The following is a 21,993-nucleotide window of genomic DNA, read 5'->3' as shown; positions in this document are numbered from 1 at the left end:
TTTGAAGTACCACGTTGGAATTGCTGCTGCTCCTGGAATTCCTAATGAAAAATCCAAGCCTCTACTGAGTAGAGGATCTGACAGATTGGTGCCAGTGCAATGTTTGATGGGCGCACAGGGATAGACTGGATTTCTTTTCATAATGATAAACATCACGTCCTTAAAGGAGTGAAAAAGTTTTCTGTGAGTCCTCTGATAGAACTGAAGAGTGCATTCACTCCGGCCCTTGCAGATGCTTAGTTACCTTTATTGCTGACTGCTTCCAAGACTTGACTCCTGTTTGTGTTATATGCCTCGTGTGGTAAATGGATCTCGCCAAACAGGCTTCTGTAGATTACATTTATTTACAGAGTCACAAAATACACTATAATTGGTAGTGATCTTTGGAAATACTGCTGATTCTGTGCCACAAATACCTGCAAAAGCTTGGAGAATTGCTTAGGTGTTACTTCAGTGTCAAAGTGTCTCCAGTCTAGCAATCAGACTAACGAAGGTATTTTTAAGATGTTGTGCAAACGACAAAGAAGAAGGTATTCAGTATATCACAAATTGTGGTCAGTGGCTCCCTGAAGTCTGAAAGAAATACACTAATAAAGCTTTGATTCAGGAAAGTGCTCAAGGACAAGCGTGAGGTCTATTGAAGTCAGCAAGTTTTAAGCAAGTGTGTAAGTTCTTGGCACCGAGGGATTCGACAGCTGAACTAGGATCTCGGGGCGCTGCAGTTTCATTTAATTCAACTTCATGCCTTATCTTTAGATGTTCTAAGAAAAGATTGCTCTGTAATGTATTGTTTTCAGATGGTGTGCTTACGAGAAAGAGAGCAACGAATCCTCGGCCTTCATTTCATTGGACCAAATGCTGGGGAAGTTATTCAAGGATTTGCTCTTGGAATCAAGTAAGTACAAAAGAATGTCTCTAGCTTCTAAAGCCTGCTTTTAAAGTTATTGTAAGATTATAAAAGATAGCTGCCTATTTTTGGCAACGCTATAAAGAATCCATGCTTTTTGTTACTTTTATGTAGTATTGCACATTTTTACTAAAAATACTGCAGTTTTTCATTAAGATATACTGGATTTAGTTATTGTAATACTGGATATAGTTAAGAAACAACTGAGGAAAATATACTGTTGGCTTGATATCATTAAAACAAAAGAAATAATTGTTCATTACCTTGCCAGTCCTAGTTTTCTCAGAGTGAAGCTGCTTTTGCATTCTATGCACAGGATAGGAAATCACTGTATTGTTTTGCAAGTCCTTTTAAAAGAGCGTTTGCGCTTTCCATAAAAAACTTTCTTTCGCCAGCTAATCATTTCCTTTTCTAATCTCATGTTTAAATGTGCACAGCCATTGCTCCTTAAAAGCTCACCAAGGACTTGCATGAATTTTAAGCTTCTAGATATAAACTAACCAGTGTGATGAGGTAAAGAAGCGGTATCTGTAGGATGTTGGGCGAGGGAGCTGTCTGATGATTGCACTAATGAATTTACCCAAGTAGGTAAACCTCTGTGGTCTGATCTTGTTTCCGTGTTTGTTCAGATTTGAATAGTAATGCATTTTCCCTGACTTGTATTTTCTTTGTCCTCTCTTTGAAAGTGTAGGAAAAGATTCTAGGTCCTCTCTGGTGAAATGGAGTGTTTCTGCTATCGCACTTGTGTGATAGACTTGCTTGTTTTTCATTTGCTTTTTTATTGCTTGTTTGTGTTGTCAGAAATACTGATTTCTAAATTATTCCATTGCTAAATTACGGTACTTTAAAGTCTTTAAAGTAATATGTGTTGCAAGAAATGTCCTCCCAGTTAGGGTGTTAGCTTATTGTTCTAGATAACGTCGCTATTTTTTTGCAGTTTTAGCTTTACTAACATAAATTAAATGCAGGATGATTAAGAAGGCAGGACCTCAACATCACATGAGGAGTATCTTGGAAATCGCCGATTGCGGTGTACCCTGACTACACATTTTCAACATGTGTTTGTAGTTCATTAATTGCCAGTGGTATAGATTCTAGAACTACATTTTTTAGGATGTCATTGTTTTGAAGTTTTATCCAAAATAACCAGTGAAAAAGCAGCATATGAAACTGGAGTGCTTTACTGCCTTGCCTGAGGGAAATTAAAACTTTAGCCACAGTAAGAGGTTTTCAGCAGGTCAGATCCTTGTACTGTTTTCTATTGTATTCCATAAATCCAGAGTTTTCAGTGTGCAGCTCCCACTCTAAAAGCTGGTGTTCTCCATTGTCAAATATTAGTTCTTACTTCAGTCCCTCCACAGTTTGATTTTTTCATCGTCCATCTCCACTTAGCGCTCTGGTAACATCGGTGCTCAGCAGTGGTTTTTGCTTTGGGTGCTTCCCTGGGTTGTGTAGGTGGGACACCAGGAGACTTCTGTAGCTCTTCTTGCTGTGACAGAATGCTATTCCATAGAGAATTGGGAACAATTTTTGTGTTTAGGCCTGTTTCAGCTATTTTTACAGCATGACTTGCCAGGAACAGCAGCTCAAAGGAAAGTGATCAAGAGAATTAGGCTAGTGGGATTCTTAGCACAACTTTTTTTTTTCTTTCTCTCAAATGATGGAATTTTTTTCCCCTGCTTACAGCATTGGTAATTTCAGTGCAAGCAGTAGACTTTCTAAAGATTGTGGAAGAATATTCTGGTATTGCTTCCTTCAGCATATTCTTGCCTGCAGTCCTAATTAAGATTATCTTCCTCTTTGTATGTGCGTTTCCATCTGGAGTTGCTGAAACACATGTATGTACAAAAAAAAAGCTGAAGGTTGCAGTTTTTTTCTTGTTTTTTTTTGGGTTTTTTTTTTTTTTTCCTGTGGGCTCAGTTGTGACTTGGGATAAATTGCTTAATTCTCTCTGTCTCAGCTCTTATGACAATTCTTCTGTGCCTAACAGTGTAGTTAAGCTAGGCATTTGAATTTGAATTTTGCTGTGGAAGTGCCTGAGAAATAATAGACAGCAGTGAAGAATAAATGCAGCTTCCTCCACCTGATAGAAGGGATAAGTACAGGATTAGTTCGATGTTTTAGGAAATTCTGTCTGCTTCGGGTGAATAATGTATGACTTTCTGGGTCTTTTTTTTTTTTTTTCTTCTTTCTTTTGGTAGATGTGGTGCTACATATCCTCAGCTAATGAAGACAGTTGGCATTCACCCTACCTGTGCTGAGGAAATTACCAAGTTACATATTACAAAACGTTCCGGCCTGGATGCAACAGTTACAGGTTGCTGAGGTTAAATACCATCCCTGGAAAGGAGGAAAAAAAGCACAAACTGTATCTGAAAAGAAAAGGGGCACTTGGAGTAGAAGTAGCTTTAATAGTTTAAGTTCCAGGAACCTTTCTCATTCTCTCCATAGACAGTCAACAGAATTACCCTCACATCATCAGAGTTTTAAAACCATTGCAGTTCACACCATAACAAATCTCTCTATTTGAAAGTGCATATAGCTCTTTTTCTTTCTGGGAGCTAGGGAGTAATTGCAGCTCTATGTACAAAAATATATGAAAAGTCATTAACATCTTGGGCCTTCTTAAATTTAAATAGTTGCCATTTGAGTTTCTGTGTTGGCATTGCTGACTGCCTACAGAAGTCTCTTGCATTGTGTTCGTACAGGTGCCAGGCATCAGACAGAGCTTTCCTTAGAGTTTTGGTGGGGATGCTTTCTCTTAAGTACTTGGATGGTTCATTACTGATCCTATTACTGAACATTAAGACTTTGTGCTCGCTGGTAGAAGCAATTTCCTAGAAGTTCCCTAACAATTGGTACGCAGTCACTCCTTCCCCCCCACCCTCCCCTTTTGAAATGTAATATGTAATTATCTGCAAACTTTTTTTGGAGTAGTGACCAAAGTAATAATTAACCTATTGCAAGTTTCTACTAGTTTTACTTCTGTCCACAAGGGGGAGATGCTGGCTAACTTGTGGCAACGGAGAATCATTAGAAATCCGATGATTAAACTTCTTTTGCAGAAGAAACAAGTTAAATATGTGTAAGTAGCCTGACAAAGGCACAATACAAAGCACATCGAATTTCAAGCCAAGTTGCAGTTGCCAACGTTTTGATATGCATAGTCACTTAATTTCTTGCAGCCTTTACAGTAGAGTTGTATTTGTAGAAAAGGGAGAGATCAACTTCAGGTAAAACAAAATGTATCCTTTTTGCAATTCATCTGTGTAAGTGTTTGTGCATGTGTAATTTGATATTTTCATAGCTGTCCCGTGTTCTGCTTGCGACGCGTTTTGGAAGAGTATTCTGATGATCATGTATATCTTTTGTTATTTTTTCTCTGACTGGTTTGCTGCTGCAGCCTGCAACGTGGACAAAGATTGGTTTATTTCAAGTATGGAATGTTTTCTTACCGTGAGAATTGTACCTGCCAGAGAAAATATTAGACAGAAACTGATCAGACATGGTAAAATATCCAGTATTTATCGCACTGTTGTTTACACTTGAATACTCTGGTTTTTAGGATTTGTTCTGGCTTAAAAAGCCACAAAAGAAATACTAAATCCTTTCTCTTCCAAGTGTCCTGATGTTTCTGATCCATGAAAGCTGGGGTGATGCAGTTTGACTGCAGGTGTTTTCAGATCTGCTGGTGTAATTTTTCATCTATGAAATCATCAATAACCATGTATAAAAATACCTCAAGTCAGAATACTGCCTGAATATTGCAACTTCCTTTAGAGGAAGTGGTATCAAAATTTTATATCTGCATGTGAGTGCATGTATACCTGCACCTTCAGAAATTTCTGTTTCATTTCATAGAGGCCTGATGAGAACGATACAGCCAAATTTCCCAGCTGTAAAAGTATTTGCAGTAAATTCGTTTTTTCTAAGATATTTTACTTAGTATTTCAAAACACTGAAATACAGAGCATCTCAGTCTGCAGAGATTTTACTGAGAAACATCCCACCTCTGACTAAACTATAATGTGATGTATGCATGATCTTTTTCCCAGTGATTACTTACTAGTTCATTTTGCTCCCACACATGAAAGCATCGATGTTCACTCATGTGAAAGGGCTTCCCTCCTCTGTCAGAGGAATGCTTCCAGCAGACTGCGTTGTCTGTCTCTACAGACTGATCAATGGAAAGTTTAGTTAATTTCATTCATTGTAAAGCTGGAAATTATTTGGGACAACCAGTGAAGAGATCTCAAGGAAATGTGTTCTGAATACATTCAGTGTTTGAAACTGAGGCCTGTGGGCATCCTTCAAATAGTAGAAGTCTTGGTTTTACAATTGTTATGTGGACTTCGTGAAAATGGATCCTGTATTATGTGCTGCAGCCTGGTTCTACTCCTCATTTAATGGAAAATGTTGCCACCTGAAATAAAACTAAATGTTTATTCATGCCTACATAAACCTAAGGTCAGAATTGACAGCAAGATAGAATAAGGAAAGTAGTGCGATTTGTGCTTTTTTTCCTGAAAGATTCTTTGAGCAACTTTCCAGGATGGTCCTTCTGTTTTTAAAAGCCTGACTGATGTCAGTTGCGATGGGCTGATGTACGCCACGAACCACTGATTATGTGTGGAAGTTAAAAATGATTGTGGGTTTTTTCTCCGGATGCCAGCTGATGACGGCTTGTTTGTCAAACCGCAGCACGGCGCAGACAAGTCTGAGCATTGCTGGGTCCCACATGTATTCTCTGATATTTATTGTGTTGTGAATTAGCAAATTAATAAAGAATGTATTTTTTAGTAAATGTTTTTTGTTGCTGTTAATTTCGTACGTAGCTTCAGCTTATGCGTGTATTTTTTTAATCTTAATGTCGCTGCTTGTGATAGAAGTATATGTAAAGGAAACTAGACTCAGAGCGATTAACAAGGAGACGCTGGTACCTGCCTGCCTCCGGTGCATAAACCAAATAGCCACTGTTCCAGGCTGGGGACCTTCTAAACTATTTTGAATTTAAATTTGAAACAACTCTAGATGAAGTAAGTATGGTTTCAGATACGCTCTCCTGTTAATTGCTGCTAATGAGGTCTAACAGGTATGTTCGCAGTCCGTGTGCGTTGACGTGCTGCGCGAGGACTCATCAAGATGTAACTCGGAAGCTTACTGGAATACAGTGCGGAGTATTATGCAGGGCTAAACGATTCTATATTTAGCTGGTTGGGTTTTAGACTAGAAAATATAGTGGAAAAAATACAGCAAAGCCATCTAGTAGCTGTGGGTATGGTTGATAGGTAAAAATATTTTAAAATTAAGAAATGCTAGCAACGTATGCTTAAAAATTCTGAGAAATTTCTATCAGAAAAGAAGGGAACTACATTGATCGAGTTAATCTCAATTTTATTTCGCTTTATTTGAACATAATGAAATAAAATTGAGATTAACTTTTTTAAACTATCTTTTGATGGGAAGTTCCCATTAAGCTGAGTGATGCTGAGCTTCTGGAACAGGCTGTTTTAACATTACCTCTGTATCCTTCCTGGGTTTCATTTTGGAGAAGAAATATTGACTTAATTGCATTTAAAGTTATTTTTACTCTGTTCTAGTTTCCTGGAATATGTCACTGCAGGTTCTAATTACGATAGCTAGGAACGCTGGCTAGAAAGGGAACAAGGTAAGCATTGCTCTTTATTATTTTTTCCCTCTTTATTTTCATACCCTTTTAATCTTGCTGCCGACAAGAATAACAGACAAGTGTATGGACAATCTTAATAAGTTTATAAAATTGGGAATTGAATATACTGTGTTACTTATAGCTAATAATAGCTTGTTCTTAATGGTAAGTTATTGTCTACAATTAAATTTTGCATTTTCTCATATAAGCATGTACTGTTTTCCGTGAACATCTCTTAGAAAATGTTTCTGCAGTTGTTATTATGACTACAGACAATGGATCTATGTTTTTAACAGAATAACCCTGCTAGAAAAAAAGTGTATTTCTAATGAAAACATTTAAAAATTATGCAGTTTCAAGTTTGAAGACTTCTCTCTTCAGAGGCTCAAGCTTATCCAGCAAAGTCGGCAACTTCGTGCCCATCTACATTGCTGCTTGTCTAAACCCCAGCCGAATCAATGTACTCAATGTTAGCCATTAATTTCAGTGGGTTGCAAGCATATGTCTAAAGTGCTTTGTTAAAGAGGAATCAATATCAGCATATGCCAAAATGTCTTTCATTATTACAGTTGGGGAACAGACTGCAATTACGATTCAAAACATAAAAGATACAATAGACATATATGATTAGGCAATGAAATATGCCTTTAATAAGCATAGCACAGACAGTTTGTTTTTGCAATAAGTAAACTTATATAAAATTCATTGACTTTTTCATTCTTTCAGATCTACATGCTCCATTTTAAGAGAGGTTTTTTAGTTTTATGCACAAAGTTTTCCTGATGTTCTTCCAGCAGAAAGGCTGGAGTTGCATGCATTTATTCTAGTGCCAAACCTGAATTTTACTAGGAAAGGAGGAAGCAGAAGAGCAGACCTTTTTTGTGCTGGGGAGACGGGCGGTGGGGTAGGGCGTTTGTTTTTGTTTTCTGGGGCAGCATGAAGCAGATTTGGTTTAATTACTCTGTCTGGTTTAAAAAAAAAAAAAAAAAAGGAATATTTCTGTCCACTGCATGTCAAAGAGCTAATTATGTTTCTGTTGTGGCACTCAAAGTCAATATTGTCAGCTCTTCTTAGTTCTAATCCTTTACATTGAATTTTGATGGGCCAGGTGAAATATTCCCTTCAGCACCTTATTGCAATTCTTGTCAGTCATCTTGCCATGAAAACACGCTCATTGCAAAGACTTTGGCAACACTGCATCTGATTTCAGTCTTTAATCTTACATGTACCTTAACAAAACACCATCCCAACTGCTGACATTCTGTTTGGGATGTGAATGGGATTCTGTTTGCTATGGGGAAACAAAAGAAAATGATCAAATCTTTAAAGAATAAAATGGGACTCTTAGGCTATTGTAGCATGAAGGCTTAATGTTATACCATTGATCTAGGAAGGATACAATTAGGATGGTGAATTGGTCCACAAATTAAGCAAAAGATTTTGTGTAAGTAAGAAAATGCAGGTGTCTATTCATCACATGGTTGTAAAATGTCTCCTTTCAAGCACTACTGCAGTGAGGAAGGTTGTTCTTTTACCCATAGACTTCCTTTGCAAGGAGCGCTGTATCGTAATGTCCATTTCCAAACATGGTTTATGAGTTATTTGTGTATGCCATTTTGTTTGGTGTCATTTCTTACAGACTAGACCTAGCACACCTAAAATCTTCTGGTTCTACAATGGAAAATTAGCATCATCCTTGAGAAGCTGGAATAGAAACTAATAAGGCACATTTCCAGAATCCGATTGCATCAGTCAGATTGGTATAGGATGAAGAGAAAAGTGAATATTCCCTGGGGGGATTATGTGAAATGGAGACCAGTCTTGTTTGAACAAGGTGCTTTGCATTGTTAGCTAGGTAGAGGTATTGGGAGCTGCAGCCTGTCAGAACCAGCATCTCCAAGGAGGGGGTGGGGGAAATTTTTTCCAGGCAAAAATCTCATCATTTTATGATCGAGCATATCCGATGTATTAATACATTAATTTAGGGAAACCTCAATGCTCCACAAAAGATGAACTGTAAACATACTCACCCTTTCTCATTTTTACCCTCATTTTCTGTCAGAGTACATGAAGACCAGAAGAACTGTTGTGGGATTTTTTCCTATCCTTCTTACCCTTACCATAAAGCAGGGTGGGAATCAGGCTTGTTCTTCCTTGTTTTGGCAGAAAACAGAACAGCAAGATTCTTCTTAAATCTTTTACAAGGGGACTTCTTTTTCCCAAGGCTGCGTTAGGAGTTTGAATTGGATAGATGGTAGCAAATCTAAAAAGGACTGTGGGTACCTGCTCAATCTATGTCTCTTAAAATATCACATAATTCTAGAAACATAAGAAAATACTTAGCTAATATTTTCTAAGATAATGAGGGGAATAAAACAATAGAAAAAAAGACAGCTTTTAGGTTTTAAACTTGGAGGGGGAAAAAAAGAAGAGTGAAAATACCTAAATACTTTCTTTTCTTTGCAGCATCCCTGTGAAACAAGGCTCAAATATATTATTAAACTGTGTACATCTACTGAAACAGAACCAGAACTGAATGTGACCAAACAAGATTTTATTTGCGTAGTGTCAGAGCAGCACGTTATCCAGCACCTTCTAGCTTTATGCAGGAGGTTGAGCTATCTTAAATCACATCATTCCTTGAAGTTTCTAACACAATTAATGAGGCACAGAAACCTTTATCTAAACACTTTTGTTAAATGGGAACAAAAGATTGAGCTTTGGCATTTTTATTAAATCCTGATAATCTTTCTTTGTCTCAGAGGATGAAGAGGAAGTGCATTAATTTTCACATGAAGGCAAGTTGTACAAACACAGCTGAAAACATCAGAAAACCCAAGCATTTTCCTTAAAGAAATGGAATCAACGAGTGTTCTACTGAAAAGAGTCCTAAATAATTGGGAAGATGTTGTTAGGCACAGTAGTGTGGGCAGCATGGCACTCGTACTCTGACAGCACGGTTAAATTTGGCTAGCTTAGGTGAATGAATCCTGATTCCTGTAATGTAGAAAGCAGAGATTACTAACCGTAAGCAATTTAAAGAACGCAGGCTGTTTGGAGTCTTAAGAATTGGATCTCAGATTATCAAAGGATTTATTTAATTTACATCAGACTGGGATCTAATTAAATCATGAGAGGCATTTTGATTTTTGTCTCTTCGGGTTCTCACTGAATTTATTCCTTAGGAATATTTATTCCATTTCCATTTCAAATGCAGGAAAAATAAGGAGAATTTTCTTTACACTTCACTTGCATTGATTCCAAGATTTTGATCTTGTCCTTAATTAGAGTTTTAATTGTGTTCTTCTCTACTCAATTCTTTTAATGTCTGCTTTTCTGCACTAACCTCATTCTATTTTACTTATTTACGTTTTGCCCTGTTTAAGTGTTAAATGAGTGAATTCCCTTTAGCTGGGGTAAGAGTCCAAGGTATTCTTGAAGGAGCGTTTCAGGATTTTCTGCGTGCCTTTTCGTTTAACTCACTTCTTTTTTCCGAATCTGGAAATGCCACAGCATCAGAGAAGGCAGTTCTAAATAAGATTTCTCCTTAGCTGTGGCATAATCTCTACTGAAGAATAAGAGATCAGCCATTTGTGAGTGTTTATGTGGGGCCTTTCTGAAGGGCATCACCTTTCCTTAACCACAAAATACATCGGATTCACAGGTTGTGACAAGAGTGCCTCAGGATTAGCGTGACAGTGGTAGAATGGAGCATCAGATGAAATTTGCTTGTGAAATGCAAGGCTCTCTTCACAGTCACTGTGGTTACTGAGAGCTCTAAGGTCTTGCTCTTTTTGCATAAAGTAGCAAATTTTCAAAGCACGAAAACTACCCTGGACTGTCATAAAATTGTGTTTGGAGCTTAAATGTCCTTGTGACGCCACCTCATTGCCTTGCTTTCTAGTTCTGGAAGTCCTAATATTTCTCAAGTTCATAGCTGGATGCACGTTTGCTTTAAGCTATCGAGTTGATATGTAAGAACAACGGAAGAGGGTGCTCGCTTGGACCTGCATTATTGATTGAAGCGCTCTCCCTCACTGTACTTCAGTGAAGTGTAGCCAAGAACAACAAGATAAGAATTAATAAAAGTGACAAGGGAGTTTCTCAGACTGTGCTGGTGCACATTAGCCTGGATGAAGAGAAAAAGAAGCTGATACTTGAGTCTTTTGAGTCGTGAAGGGTCTGGTCAGTCCTTGAAGGGGAAGTACATGAATGGCCCAGTTGTCATCGCATTTTATTTTTCCTCCAACTTTGACTAATGGTGCATTTCCTCTGGCCTCCCACAGGCTGTCCATGGCTGACTTGCTTTGTCACTCTTCACATCTAGTCCACTGCCTTTACTGTCCACCCTGTTCCCATGGCAGAGACCCAGTGTCCTCTAAAAAAACGCACAGGCACAAAACATCTGTCATTCTTCCCACTCCTCTTTCAAGCGACCACTTCCCATATTGTGTGGCCTTGCAGGCTCAAAGCAGTCTGCCTCCCCTCTTCGTGCCTGGAGTACGTGCTTACTCTCTCCACTTGATAAGGGAGCTCCAGCATGCTGCCTGTAAAAATAGTAATGGGCATCTCCCCGTTGAAAACAGCTCTGCCTTTATTGTGTTCATGGGGTGATAAGTTGTCTGGATCAACAACCAGTTGTCCATTTTACTTCTTTGCAGCCAAAGTCATTAGGGTCAAATTAGGTGTGAGCTGTGAAATTAATCACTACAAGCACAAGCAACATAGTGTGCTATGGACAAAGGAAAAAAAAAGTCGTTTAGAAGTGGAAAATATTGTAGGGCATGAAGAACCAAAGCAGTTGGGAAGGGGAAGAAAAGAACAGCTGGCAATGCTGTACAAGGTTGTTTATCTAAGCCTATAGGCTGGGCTGGATTTGTTCTCCTGCACCTGTGGACCATGAAATCGCAGAACAAGGTTGTTCTTTAATGTCATTTGAGAGTCTCAATTAATCCACACGCAATGTGTCATAGGGAGAGGAAGATACCTGCCTTTTCCTTGCATAAAAGCACTGTTTCTGGTGCATGAATTAGTTGATAGTATTCCTTGCACATCTCCAATGTGACCCCACCAGAAGCATTTCATGGGACTTGTAATAATTATTCACTCTGGGAAAATCTGCATTGCTACTGATGCAGACTGAGTTGTTGCCCAAGCTGCATCTGACAAGTGGGCAACACGCATAGTTTAGTTAGATATACATTTGTTTATGAATACTACCTCAAAATAATAAAGTTCATTTCTGAATGTTTAATAAAAAAAAAAAAAAGGGAGCTATTTTCTTGTTTTTAGGGCCTGGTTTATGGAGATACAATCTGAATCACTAATCTGAATTACATGGATCTAGTTCTCATTGGAAATGAAGTCCAACAGATCTAAGTTACTAGGCGGAATTTCTAAGATGGGAGTCCAGTCCGTTCTTCCGAGGCAGCACTTGACAATTTGCATATAAGCTATACCTAGGAACTGTGTCCTATGAATCATGCTTTTTCCTTAGCAATTGCCCCTCCCTGTAGAGCAGGAATCATGGTGCTGACTGGCAACAAAAGAGATTATGTGGGAGTATGTTACATTTCTTTATTGAATTCTACCAAATTCTACAAAGCCTGACACACTGGGAAAAATAGCATTCAGAGCAGTGATTGCCTTCATCTTTGCCCTAGTACAACCACTGTTAACTGCTTTCTCGAACATTTTTTCAGTCAAGCCTGTATTGAATTCTTGCGTCTCGACCCCATGTAGTTGTGTGCAGGATCATTCCTAAAGACTTCAGCCCCGGTGTAAAGCATCTACAGGAGCTTCTCTGCATTACCAAGTGGAGTCATGCTGCAGCTGGTGTAGGTGGCTGCTGTGTTGTCTGACCCAGGTGTTATACATCAGAGCAGGGGCTGTGCCAAAGAGCGTAGTTCCAGTGTGTTCTCTTGAGCTTTTCGAGACCAGCAAGATTCCACCTAGTTTGCCCAGATAGAACAAAGAGCATAGCTTGGACTCACTGTGTGAGGACACAGCTTCTTAGCTGGGTTGTTGCCAGGGCTGTACACACAGCAGTATTTAAGCAAGTTGATTAGAAGCAAGCAATGTAGATAAACCTTCAGGTTATGTTTCTAAAGAGCACTACTGCCATGATCTTCCTAATCTTGGTTTCTATTTTTCCAGATCTGCTGTCCAAGCTTGGAAGAAGGAGTACGCAGTTCATAGGACAAATGTATGAAAGCAAAGCCTGCTTGATGTACCAAGAGCTCTTTGTAAATTTGATTCTAACTTGAATTTGATTCTAACTTGAGAAGCTATAGAGCTGTGAAGGGGCAAAAGGCAGAGGAGATAGTGCAGCACTCACTGAAACACTTTGATTTTGTCTTTTGAGGTGAGAAGCCTGAACTTTGTATCTAATATATAAGCTGAAGGTGTGCTGGATTTGCTTGGAAATGCTGCAAAGCTATTCTCATTTCCTGTAACTGTTGTAAGACTGGCCTTTTTCCATAGCTAAACCTTGGTTCTTAGCTAGCCAGAATGAAATGGCAAAAGAAATTCCCTCTCTCTTTCATCTTATATTATATCTAGCAAGGCAAGAATCAATACTTTGAACCATTAATTCCTAAGCTTGTGGCTTGATTTCCTGCAGCAGAAACTGTTTTAAGGGTTTTGTCTTCTCTTACCAAAGCTAATTGTTAATTGCATCTTCTTTTCTTTAGCTACTGCCACAAGGAAAGACTGCCTTCTGTGCCGATGACAGATCTGCCCTTCTGTTATCAGACACTGCTCTTTTGCTATCTCAGTTTCATAACAATTACCTCTGCCTGAGAGCTAGTGCATCAGCCACATTGGGCAAAGCAGTCCTCTGAGAAGGAGAATGATGGATGACAGAGCGATTCCCTTCAACATGACTGGGGCGCTGAGGTTGTGTCAATTTTTTCTCTCTCCTTATGTTCCCCCCCCCACCTTTCCTTGCTCTGCATTCTTAACATGAATCACAATACTTCTGCATGAGCAGCATGCACAGATGTCACTTTAAAAAATTTATGGCACCGTTGTGTGTCACTTTTGTTGAAATTATCAGGAAAGTAATGATTGCTACAGGTGGCAGAGGCTGCTGGATGGACATCATAAGGTATATAAGGAGAAAAATTGACTGCCTTTGCCAATTTTCTAGTATTTACACCACCAATACTGCTTCCTTTTTTCCCCACGATGCTCACATGTCATTTGCTACAGCTCATGTACTGGCCTTTCTCATCTGCCCAAAAAGGCAGCAGGCCTGGCGCTCATGCTGTGCTCGACCCTAGGGTTGAGTCTGCAGTGACGCAATTTTACTGGCACAGAACTTGGAAGATGTTGTACCAGAACAAAACAACAGTGTGTCTGGAAGTATCTTGCCCTAAAAAGCATCTGCAGGCAGTACGGATTTCCTCATGGAGATGGGTTCTTGTGACTGGATCTCAGCTGTATTGAGAATCAGCTTTGTATTCGTGTCCTTCCCTGAAATACTCTCTAATAGTTGATTTAAGCAGTCTTTAGCTGAGATCATGTTTCTAGTCTGGGATTCCCTTTATACATCTTTCATTAATGCAGGGATTCTCTGCAATCAGAGACCAGCACCACAGAACAGCTGGATCCATTTTGGCTTGACAAGGGGCATTGGGCATTTTTTTATACACGTATTTATGGCTCTCGTGAATGTTCAGAATGCTTTTTATAAATATTAAAAATAATCAAAGGCTCTGGAAAGAATTCATACTGCATTGCCATCATCTGCAAGAGTTCTTCCATCTTCCTCTAGAATATGTATTGCTAGTTGACACTGGGAACTAACTGGTCCAGTCTGTGAATTTCTAGCTGCAGCTAGAGGAAAGGGAGGCTACAAAGGGAATTGCTATCTCTTGATCATCAGAGAGAGCAAATATAATACAGGCGGCAGTCTGGCTGCCCCTGGAGCAAGTCAGAAGCAAGAAGCTTTCAAACAGGCACCTCCAAAAGTTCCCTGGAGTTTTGCTCTGCCTGCTGCACCCGCTGTGGTTATTTGGTAGGTTACTTGCCCTGCTTGTCTTGAGGTGGCTAGAGTTGAAGCATATGTTTTCTATTTGGAGCTTGGAGGATGCCCAGGTCTGACTTGGCATGCAGTCTGCACTGGGCATCAGCAGTACAGATGTGGAAACCACAAACCCGATTAATATGAGCCTAGGGTAAAAACTCAAATAAGCTTATAAATAAAACCAGACTTGCAGATTATTTGTTTCCATATTAGTCTATAATAGACCCTACTCGATATGTTTGTTTGGTTTGGTTTGGTGACCGACGTAGGTATTTATATTTCCAATAAAAATTTAAATCAGAATAAAACAGACCAAGTAAGCTTAAATTATTTGCGCAGAAGATGATTGCAACTGTCTGAAGCGTGTAATTACTTACATGAAATGTTAGCCTGCTTTGAACAGAGATGTGACAAATTCCTCACTATTTAATTTACCGTTCCTTCATGGCTCCAAGTCCTACGTTTATATATAAAAATGGACTCCTAAACGCAGTCTAATCCTCAGTGAACAATCCTGAGGTGTCAGATAGCTTGGTGGGTCAAATTCTTGATGCAAACACCATCTGTGTGATCTTGGGTGAGTCACTAAGCGATCCCCACATCTTAGCTTGAAGTAGTGATCATGTGTTAATGGCAGAGGGTGTACAAATATCTACTGAAACTGGTGCTGTTTTTAATCCTGCCAGTCTCCTGCTCAGCTCTGGATATGCTAGAGAGAGAACTCCCATTGCTCCATCCTACTGTAAATTCAGCTGCTGCACTGGAGCTAATGAAACTGTTCAAAGAAAAGCGTTCCAGGGAACCATCTGAGAAGGTTCTTCAGAAGTGCTGTGGGTGTTTCACTAAATGGTCCTGGGACCTCCTGGCCATTTATCCAAGGTGAGATCGACTCGATTCACCTCCACTGAAGCATGCTCAGTTGTAAAGAAATATCTGTGGTTTAGCAGCAGCAAGACGTCTGGTGTATTCTGCCTCTGCTAAGGTGCTTAGGATGGGACATCTACCCTAAACATAACAAGTCTTCAAAATGAGACTTGTTGTACCAAGGCTTTGTATGCATCTATGATTGTAGTATCTACCACTGACTGGCTTTCAGACTGTATCAAGAGGATGTAATTGGAATTATGCTTCTGTCTCCCAGACCTCCTTAACAGACATCTGAGGGAAATAAGCACTTCCACATGCTGTTTCGGATCTCACATAGGCTATTGGGGGAGCATGTAGTTCTTGCATCCTAGTCCTGAACCTTGTATAAGTATCTGCAGTGACTTTTTAAAGATAGTATGGCTTTAAGATGAATAAACAGTGCTCTCTTCCCATCTTTGCATTGCAAAAAAATAAGGGGAAAAAACTCTCACACCCTTTTTTAGGTTGTCAGTGCCAGAGAAAAGACACCAGCAGATATTCCATTCAAATGTCCAGTTTTTCTTTCCAATTGTTTTGCTGGATCCCTTTTTATTTTTTCCCTCTTCTACTAGTTGAATGATGGTCTCTTCTTAGGAAACAAGTTTTCAGCTTTACAATGGTCTTGACTTCTCATTGTTTGAAAGTCAAGAGGGTCACTCAAAGTAAACTGTGTTGTGCTAGGTAATGTTTTTCCACGTGGAAATGTTGGAGGGCCACTCTGTGCTGTCTCCCTAGAAAGGCCAGAAGATGCCTTCAGGTTCCCCAGGTGCATCTGTGTTTGTTTTCTAATGTTATTGCACATACAGTATCATTAATATTATGTCTAAACCTCGTCTTTTTAAACAGAGTCAACACATCTAAACTAATAGTCAGCCACGGGGAAAAAAGGAGAGGATTAGTCATTACAGTAAGGAATTAACCCTTTCCGTTGCCCAAAGAAATTAGAGGTGATATCAGCTTCCTAAATTGCAAAAGGACATTATTGGTTTTTTCTCACAAAGAAGTAGAAACCATTTCTATCACTTTGGTAGTCAGAAGTAAAATGCAACAGTCTGTGTCATGTGAGAATCACACAAGACTGTTGGGTGACTTTCAAGGTACGGTTCTCTTTCCTGGAGCACATGCCATTGCAGGGCAGGAAATTTCCCTCCCGGTCACCTTTTTCTTTTTTTAATCTCCTTTTCCCTGTAGGCTGTCTCAGGTACTGTGCTAGGCTTGGCACGTAGACACAACTAGAAATGTAGGCGAGACTTCATGGAGCAAAGTGTCCAAGTGCTGAGTGAGTGCCCAATGGGCCGTAGCAAAATGCACAACCAAGTCAAAGAAAAATGGAAAATATTTCATAAAATTCATCTTTGCATCCCTTTTTCCTCTCTTGATATACGGCCTCTTATTCACAGCTGCCTGGGCCCCGGCTGCGTGTAAATATGTCAGTGCAGCAATGAGACGGAACATGGTCACAGAAATGCCGGCGGCTGCTCCCAGATAAAACACTGAGCTGAAGCCGAGGCGTTTATTGTAAATAAAGATCAAGGCAAAGCAGCAACGTTTCTGTTCGACTTCAGCCTGCCAAGGTTACCAGTCCAACTCCTTTCACGACTACCATATGTCCACATGCATTTCCCCCTCCAGAAGGTGACACGTTACTCTTATGACAGCTCCGTAGCCATTGCAAGTTCCTCGATACTTTCCATGTGTTGTTTTGCAATAACCTGGAAACACTGTTGGCAGATGGGCCAGTGGGTGCATGTGTATGCATGCACAGGAGAGAGAGACTGCCAGCCATTCAAGTCTAATGCTGCTGTACCTTGACAGTAACTTTGCAGGGCCTGGGAAACGTTAATGCCTTTTTTTGTTCTTCTCAGTAGAGGGCACTGGATCCTGCAAGCAGGAATTGGTACAGTGCAGCTCAAAGGGACTAACAGCTTTAGCAGATGGGCTGATTTTTTTTTTTTCTTTTGGATGCTGGTGATGTGGAAGAGAAGTCTGGCTCTGTCTGCTGTACGCCCACTGACTGAGAGACATCCAGTGGTGTGTGTTGGAGGTGATAAACTTGTATATTTTTCTTGTACGTTTTGTTTTAATTAAAGTGGCAGCTAAAAAAATCAGTCACTTGGAAACCAGGCTGGTTAAAGCACTAGCCATCTGGCATCTGTCTGAACTGCAGCACCAGCCAGCTGGCACAGCTGGGGAAGATGCAGGCACCTACAAACTACAGCCCGAAGAGCACAGGCTGGCATGGAAACTGCTTGAATTGTACAGGCTTGTTCCTCCAGTCCATAGTGGAACTGCAGGAGCAGTCTGTGAGGAGCTGGCTTAACCAGGGAGTTCAGCCTTCTACATAGCCCTTGATCCAAAATGCCCACATTTTCAGTATATCATTTCTTCCAACGAATGCTTTGTTCTCAGTGATAGCGAACACGCTGCATTATCAATATGTTCCACCCTCTCCTTTTCATTCCTCTGTGCTGGGGTTTGTATTTTCCGAAATGGTGGCTCAGATGAACTGTAAGCCAAAGTGACTACGAAGAACATTAGAAAACTAGCTTTTTTCAGATGATTTTTTAAAATGGATTTCACACATGTATGTTGTAACATAATTATTTCAATAATGGAAGTTTTAATGCTAATAAAGAATATACATTTAAAAACCTTCCTAAACCTTCATCTGGAATGAGGCTAATATCTTGAAAATTTGGCACAATTAACTCATATAATTCAAGAATAAGAAATAAAAGTTATTCGTTTTCCACACTTAACAGGTACTGACCTATATTCTTGAGCTGATATAGAATGCTTCACTTTAAATGACAGCTCCAAATGCTCTGTTAGGCAAGAAAATTGAATACTGTCACAATACATGCTTTACCTCTGCTGAAGAAAACTGGAAGACCATGATTTTCCCCATAAGGCAGCTAGTTAGTTATTGAGGGGTTTACACTTCTGTAGCTACACATCTCACCACACCCTAGCAATTGCCAGACACAAGCTGGAAGTTAAATGTGCTTGAAAATGTGGCCGTATCTTACAGCATTTAGTGATTCCTGAGCTTAGTGAGACTCAGGCACATCTGGTCTCAGAGCAAGGAGAGAGGGGCAGCTTTTCTTTCCCATACTCTCTCAAGTCTGAGCTTTTGCCCGGGCAATGCAATATGATTTGAGAGCTGCCCGCATGCCAAGGCTGGCCCTTGGCCTGTAGTGCTGTGTGCTGCTGTTCCCACTTAAATCAGGTAGAAGCCATTGATTGCTTAGGGTTCCAGGTTTGTTCTTTTATTAAATAGCAGGCCCTAACAATTGCTAGTGTTCTCCAATCTAGAAGTGTGATGAAAGTCCATATTATGTCAGGCTCTTGTATCTTTTCATCTGTCTTACTTGGTACGGCATGTTCCAGGTGGAGACTGGAAAGATGCTAGTGCTAAAACCTGCCCGCTAGCAGCAACAGAAGTGTCCTAGATCCTCATCCCATGTTCAGATCTCAGCTCCCTTTGACTGCCCTGGAATCTACTGCTCCCATCAAAATCCTTTGATATGTGGATACCTCCTGACTTGGGCACTTCACTATTCTGAGAAGGGAGATCAGCATCTTCTAACTTCTTTATAAATACATGTGCTCTTGAAGTGATTCTTTATAGTCTGTGTTAGGCTAGATCTGTGTTTTGTACCCAACTTCACCTTCTGCTACAGAAGCCTGATACTGCATCTTTATTTCTGGTACTGTAAATCATTATTCCTTAACAAAACAATACAGAAATAGGTAGATGGTAAACTTGGCCATAACTTGGTTCGGTAGCAACTTCCCTTAGCAGTTTTAAAGTGTGATTTTTTTTTTTTCAGGTTAATGGGATACATGGACAGGAGACTTCAGCTTAATCCCCTGGAACCATGACAGTCTGAGGTGTTGCCTGGCTCAGCCCTTAGATGGGAAAGGAAAGAATAGCTTGAACATCCCTCCAGTCGTTTCCTGGTATTTGCTGTTAGAGAACAGAAGTGATTCACTGCAGAAGGGACTGCTGAGTGTTCCCATGTGTCTGATCTACTAAGCAAGGTTGGTAGCACCAGCTCCCCATAAGATTTCCCTCTCCTGAGGAGAGGCTGGTGTCAGCCCCAGCTAACTCTCCGAGGCCTGACATCAAACTGGTTGGAGTTCTGTTAGAAGCCAACTGAAAACGTGTTGCTGTTATTATCTGACACTGGCTGAAACAAAAGCCAAATGTTGATGAATGTCTGATCCTAAAAGTAAACAGTTTGATTTTTTTTTTCTCTTTGCAAGTCAGGGGCCCTCTAGGGTTTTATCTGATTTTGGCAATCTGTTGCACATTTTGGGGCCTGGAGCATGGTTTTAATTGTTACATCACAAAAGTTGCCAAATAATGTTGAATGCTCCTTAAAAACTCTCTCAGTTTTATGGAACTTCTCAACGGCTTGACTAATACAATAATTGCTGGAACTCTGCTATGTTGCCTAGTGGCAAATGGAATTTTTTCATAATGATGCTGTCTGTCATTAATAGCAGGATTTGTTCTTTCTCTCAGTTGGGAGAGAGGCCAGAAACCAGTGGTATCTGTCTTTTTTAATGACAGCCAACAGCAAACGGATAAAATAATCAATTACATCTACAGCTAGGTAGATAAAGTATAATTTATCATGTCAAAAACAAAAATGTTTTTAATTGGGCTGTTAATCATTTTGTAATTTTAACTAAAGAGATGAGGGCACTATTTTATGCTCAGACATCACTAATATTTCATACAATATTAACTGATCTTATTATAGTTTTAATAACAGTGTTTACTACTAACTGCCAAAATAAGAAATACCATTTCTGCTTTCATTAGCTGAAGCCCTTGCAGTTACAAAGGACTGCCATTCTCCTTTATTTTTCTCCCACTGGAAAGATCCAGGAGAAGAAAAGGGTCCAGCTGACTAACTAGCTCTAGCAGTTTCTAAAACACCATGGTGTGTTTGATTAGGAGCGTGCATACTAGTTACCACCAAACACGTTACTGAAATGATAATTATTTTTTTAACAGGAAAGCATAAAAGCAGATTAGTATAACAGCAAAGACTGAAAGCGAGGAGTTTTGATTTCTAGCCACACCTGTGTCGTCGTGTGGGAAGCTGGGCAGATCACTTAATCCCTCCTAACTTGTTCTCCCTGTCTGTAACATAAGTATTAAGTGCTTCATCATGCTTCTGTGGAGTAGGTTAGTGGTGCAAGATTCCTGAAAATTTGATTAAAAAATGGCAAACATCCGGGAAGCTGGCGGCAAAAGGAGCCTCTCCAACACGCTTCGAGGAAGGAGATAGGAAGTTTACAGCTGGAGCTAAATCTTCCCCATATTATAAATGAAAACGTCCTCATGATGCCTACTTTCAGGATCAGTGGGAAATCATCTACCAGAAAAATCTCACAGCACTGCAGTACTTTGGCTGTCTATTCTTTCGTTATTATTCATATCAATTTCATGACTAGCTAACGCTCTTTAGGACAAGATCTCTATTTTACCTATTCACATTTAAAAAATTCCAAACATGCTGTGAAGAGAAATGTGATTCTTGAGAGCCCCTGTGCATGAGATGCATGGCATTACGTCCCTGCTTCAGAAGTGTCTTGCAGGCACTGACTCTTAACTTGATTTCCCTCAGAAAAGCTCAATCTGCCTTAAATCAAGAGTTGTTCTGAGTACCTACATGCATGTAACATTTTCACTTTGTGTTACTTTTTTTGTTGTTATGGGTTTAACTTTATGTCCACAGCATCTCCCAGTGTTGCATGTAACACAGACAGGGGCAGGACTGCCCTTCTGGTAAATGGATCTTCCCTGAGAGTGGGGGGAAATATCAGATATTGAGTGGGCTTTTTACAGGTCTAATGGCAGCACAGAGGCAGTATTTAGACTGGGAAAGAGGGAGGAGAGACTCTGGGGCTGACTTGCCTGAGCATAAATAAATTGGAGGTACATGAACATTCAAAAAATTCCCAGAGAGTCACGTTGCACAACTTAATGGGCCTGGTGCCCTCACCTGTGCCAATTTTATGTGACTCTTAACTCTGGCATTAAACAAAAACGAGACTTGCACTAATGACATCCACAGCCCGTGGTGAAGAAAATATGCTGCTACTTTGATACAGATCCCCTTTTAAGGAGGACACAATAGACAGCTAAGGCTTTTTCCCATCTGTTAGGTGAATATTACAGTTCCCTGCCCAGAAACGTGCTCTCAACAACACCCCTCCACTTTCAGTGTTACACTAGATAATTTTTAATAAGAACGTGGTTATCTGCTGCCCCTGTGTTTGCCACCTTGATTTTACCCTCCTTCTCTCTTACGTGAAAGGAGGGAAAAGGAGGACCTGCGTTGGCTGGGGGAGGGGAGCAAATAGCTTGGGGAGGGTGTTAAACAGACCAGCTGCTACGTGTGAAGTATCTGCTTTCTAATTGCTTCTGTTGGAATTTAGGGGATAAAGGCACTGGCTACACTT

The 21,993-nt window shown here is 40.0% G+C and overlaps 1 protein-coding gene across 3 annotated transcripts in view; it reads left to right on the top strand.

Moving 5' to 3' along the window:
- The window catches only part of TXNRD2 (thioredoxin reductase 2), a 35,255-nt gene extending 29,544 nt beyond the window's left edge, over positions 1–5,711 (top strand). For 2 of the 3 annotated variants that reach the window (XM_021413336.1, XM_021413334.1), the window contains exons 16-17: positions 798–895; positions 3,109–5,711. In XM_021413336.1, the coding sequence (XP_021269011.1) occupies positions 798–895; positions 3,109–3,232 (222 nt within the window). In that variant the 3' untranslated portion in view covers positions 3,233–5,711. Of the gene's footprint in view, positions 1–797; positions 896–3,108 lie in introns of those variants that run through there. The other variant, XM_021413335.1, reaches the window with a different exon arrangement.

The sequence above is a fragment of the Numida meleagris genome, chromosome 14 (assembly GCF_002078875.1).
Source record: "Numida meleagris isolate 19003 breed g44 Domestic line chromosome 14, NumMel1.0, whole genome shotgun sequence".
NCBI lineage: Eukaryota > Metazoa > Chordata > Aves > Galliformes > Numididae > Numida > Numida meleagris.
Note: the sequence above shows the minus strand (reverse complement) of the source record. Positions and strands in the feature narration are given on the sequence as shown.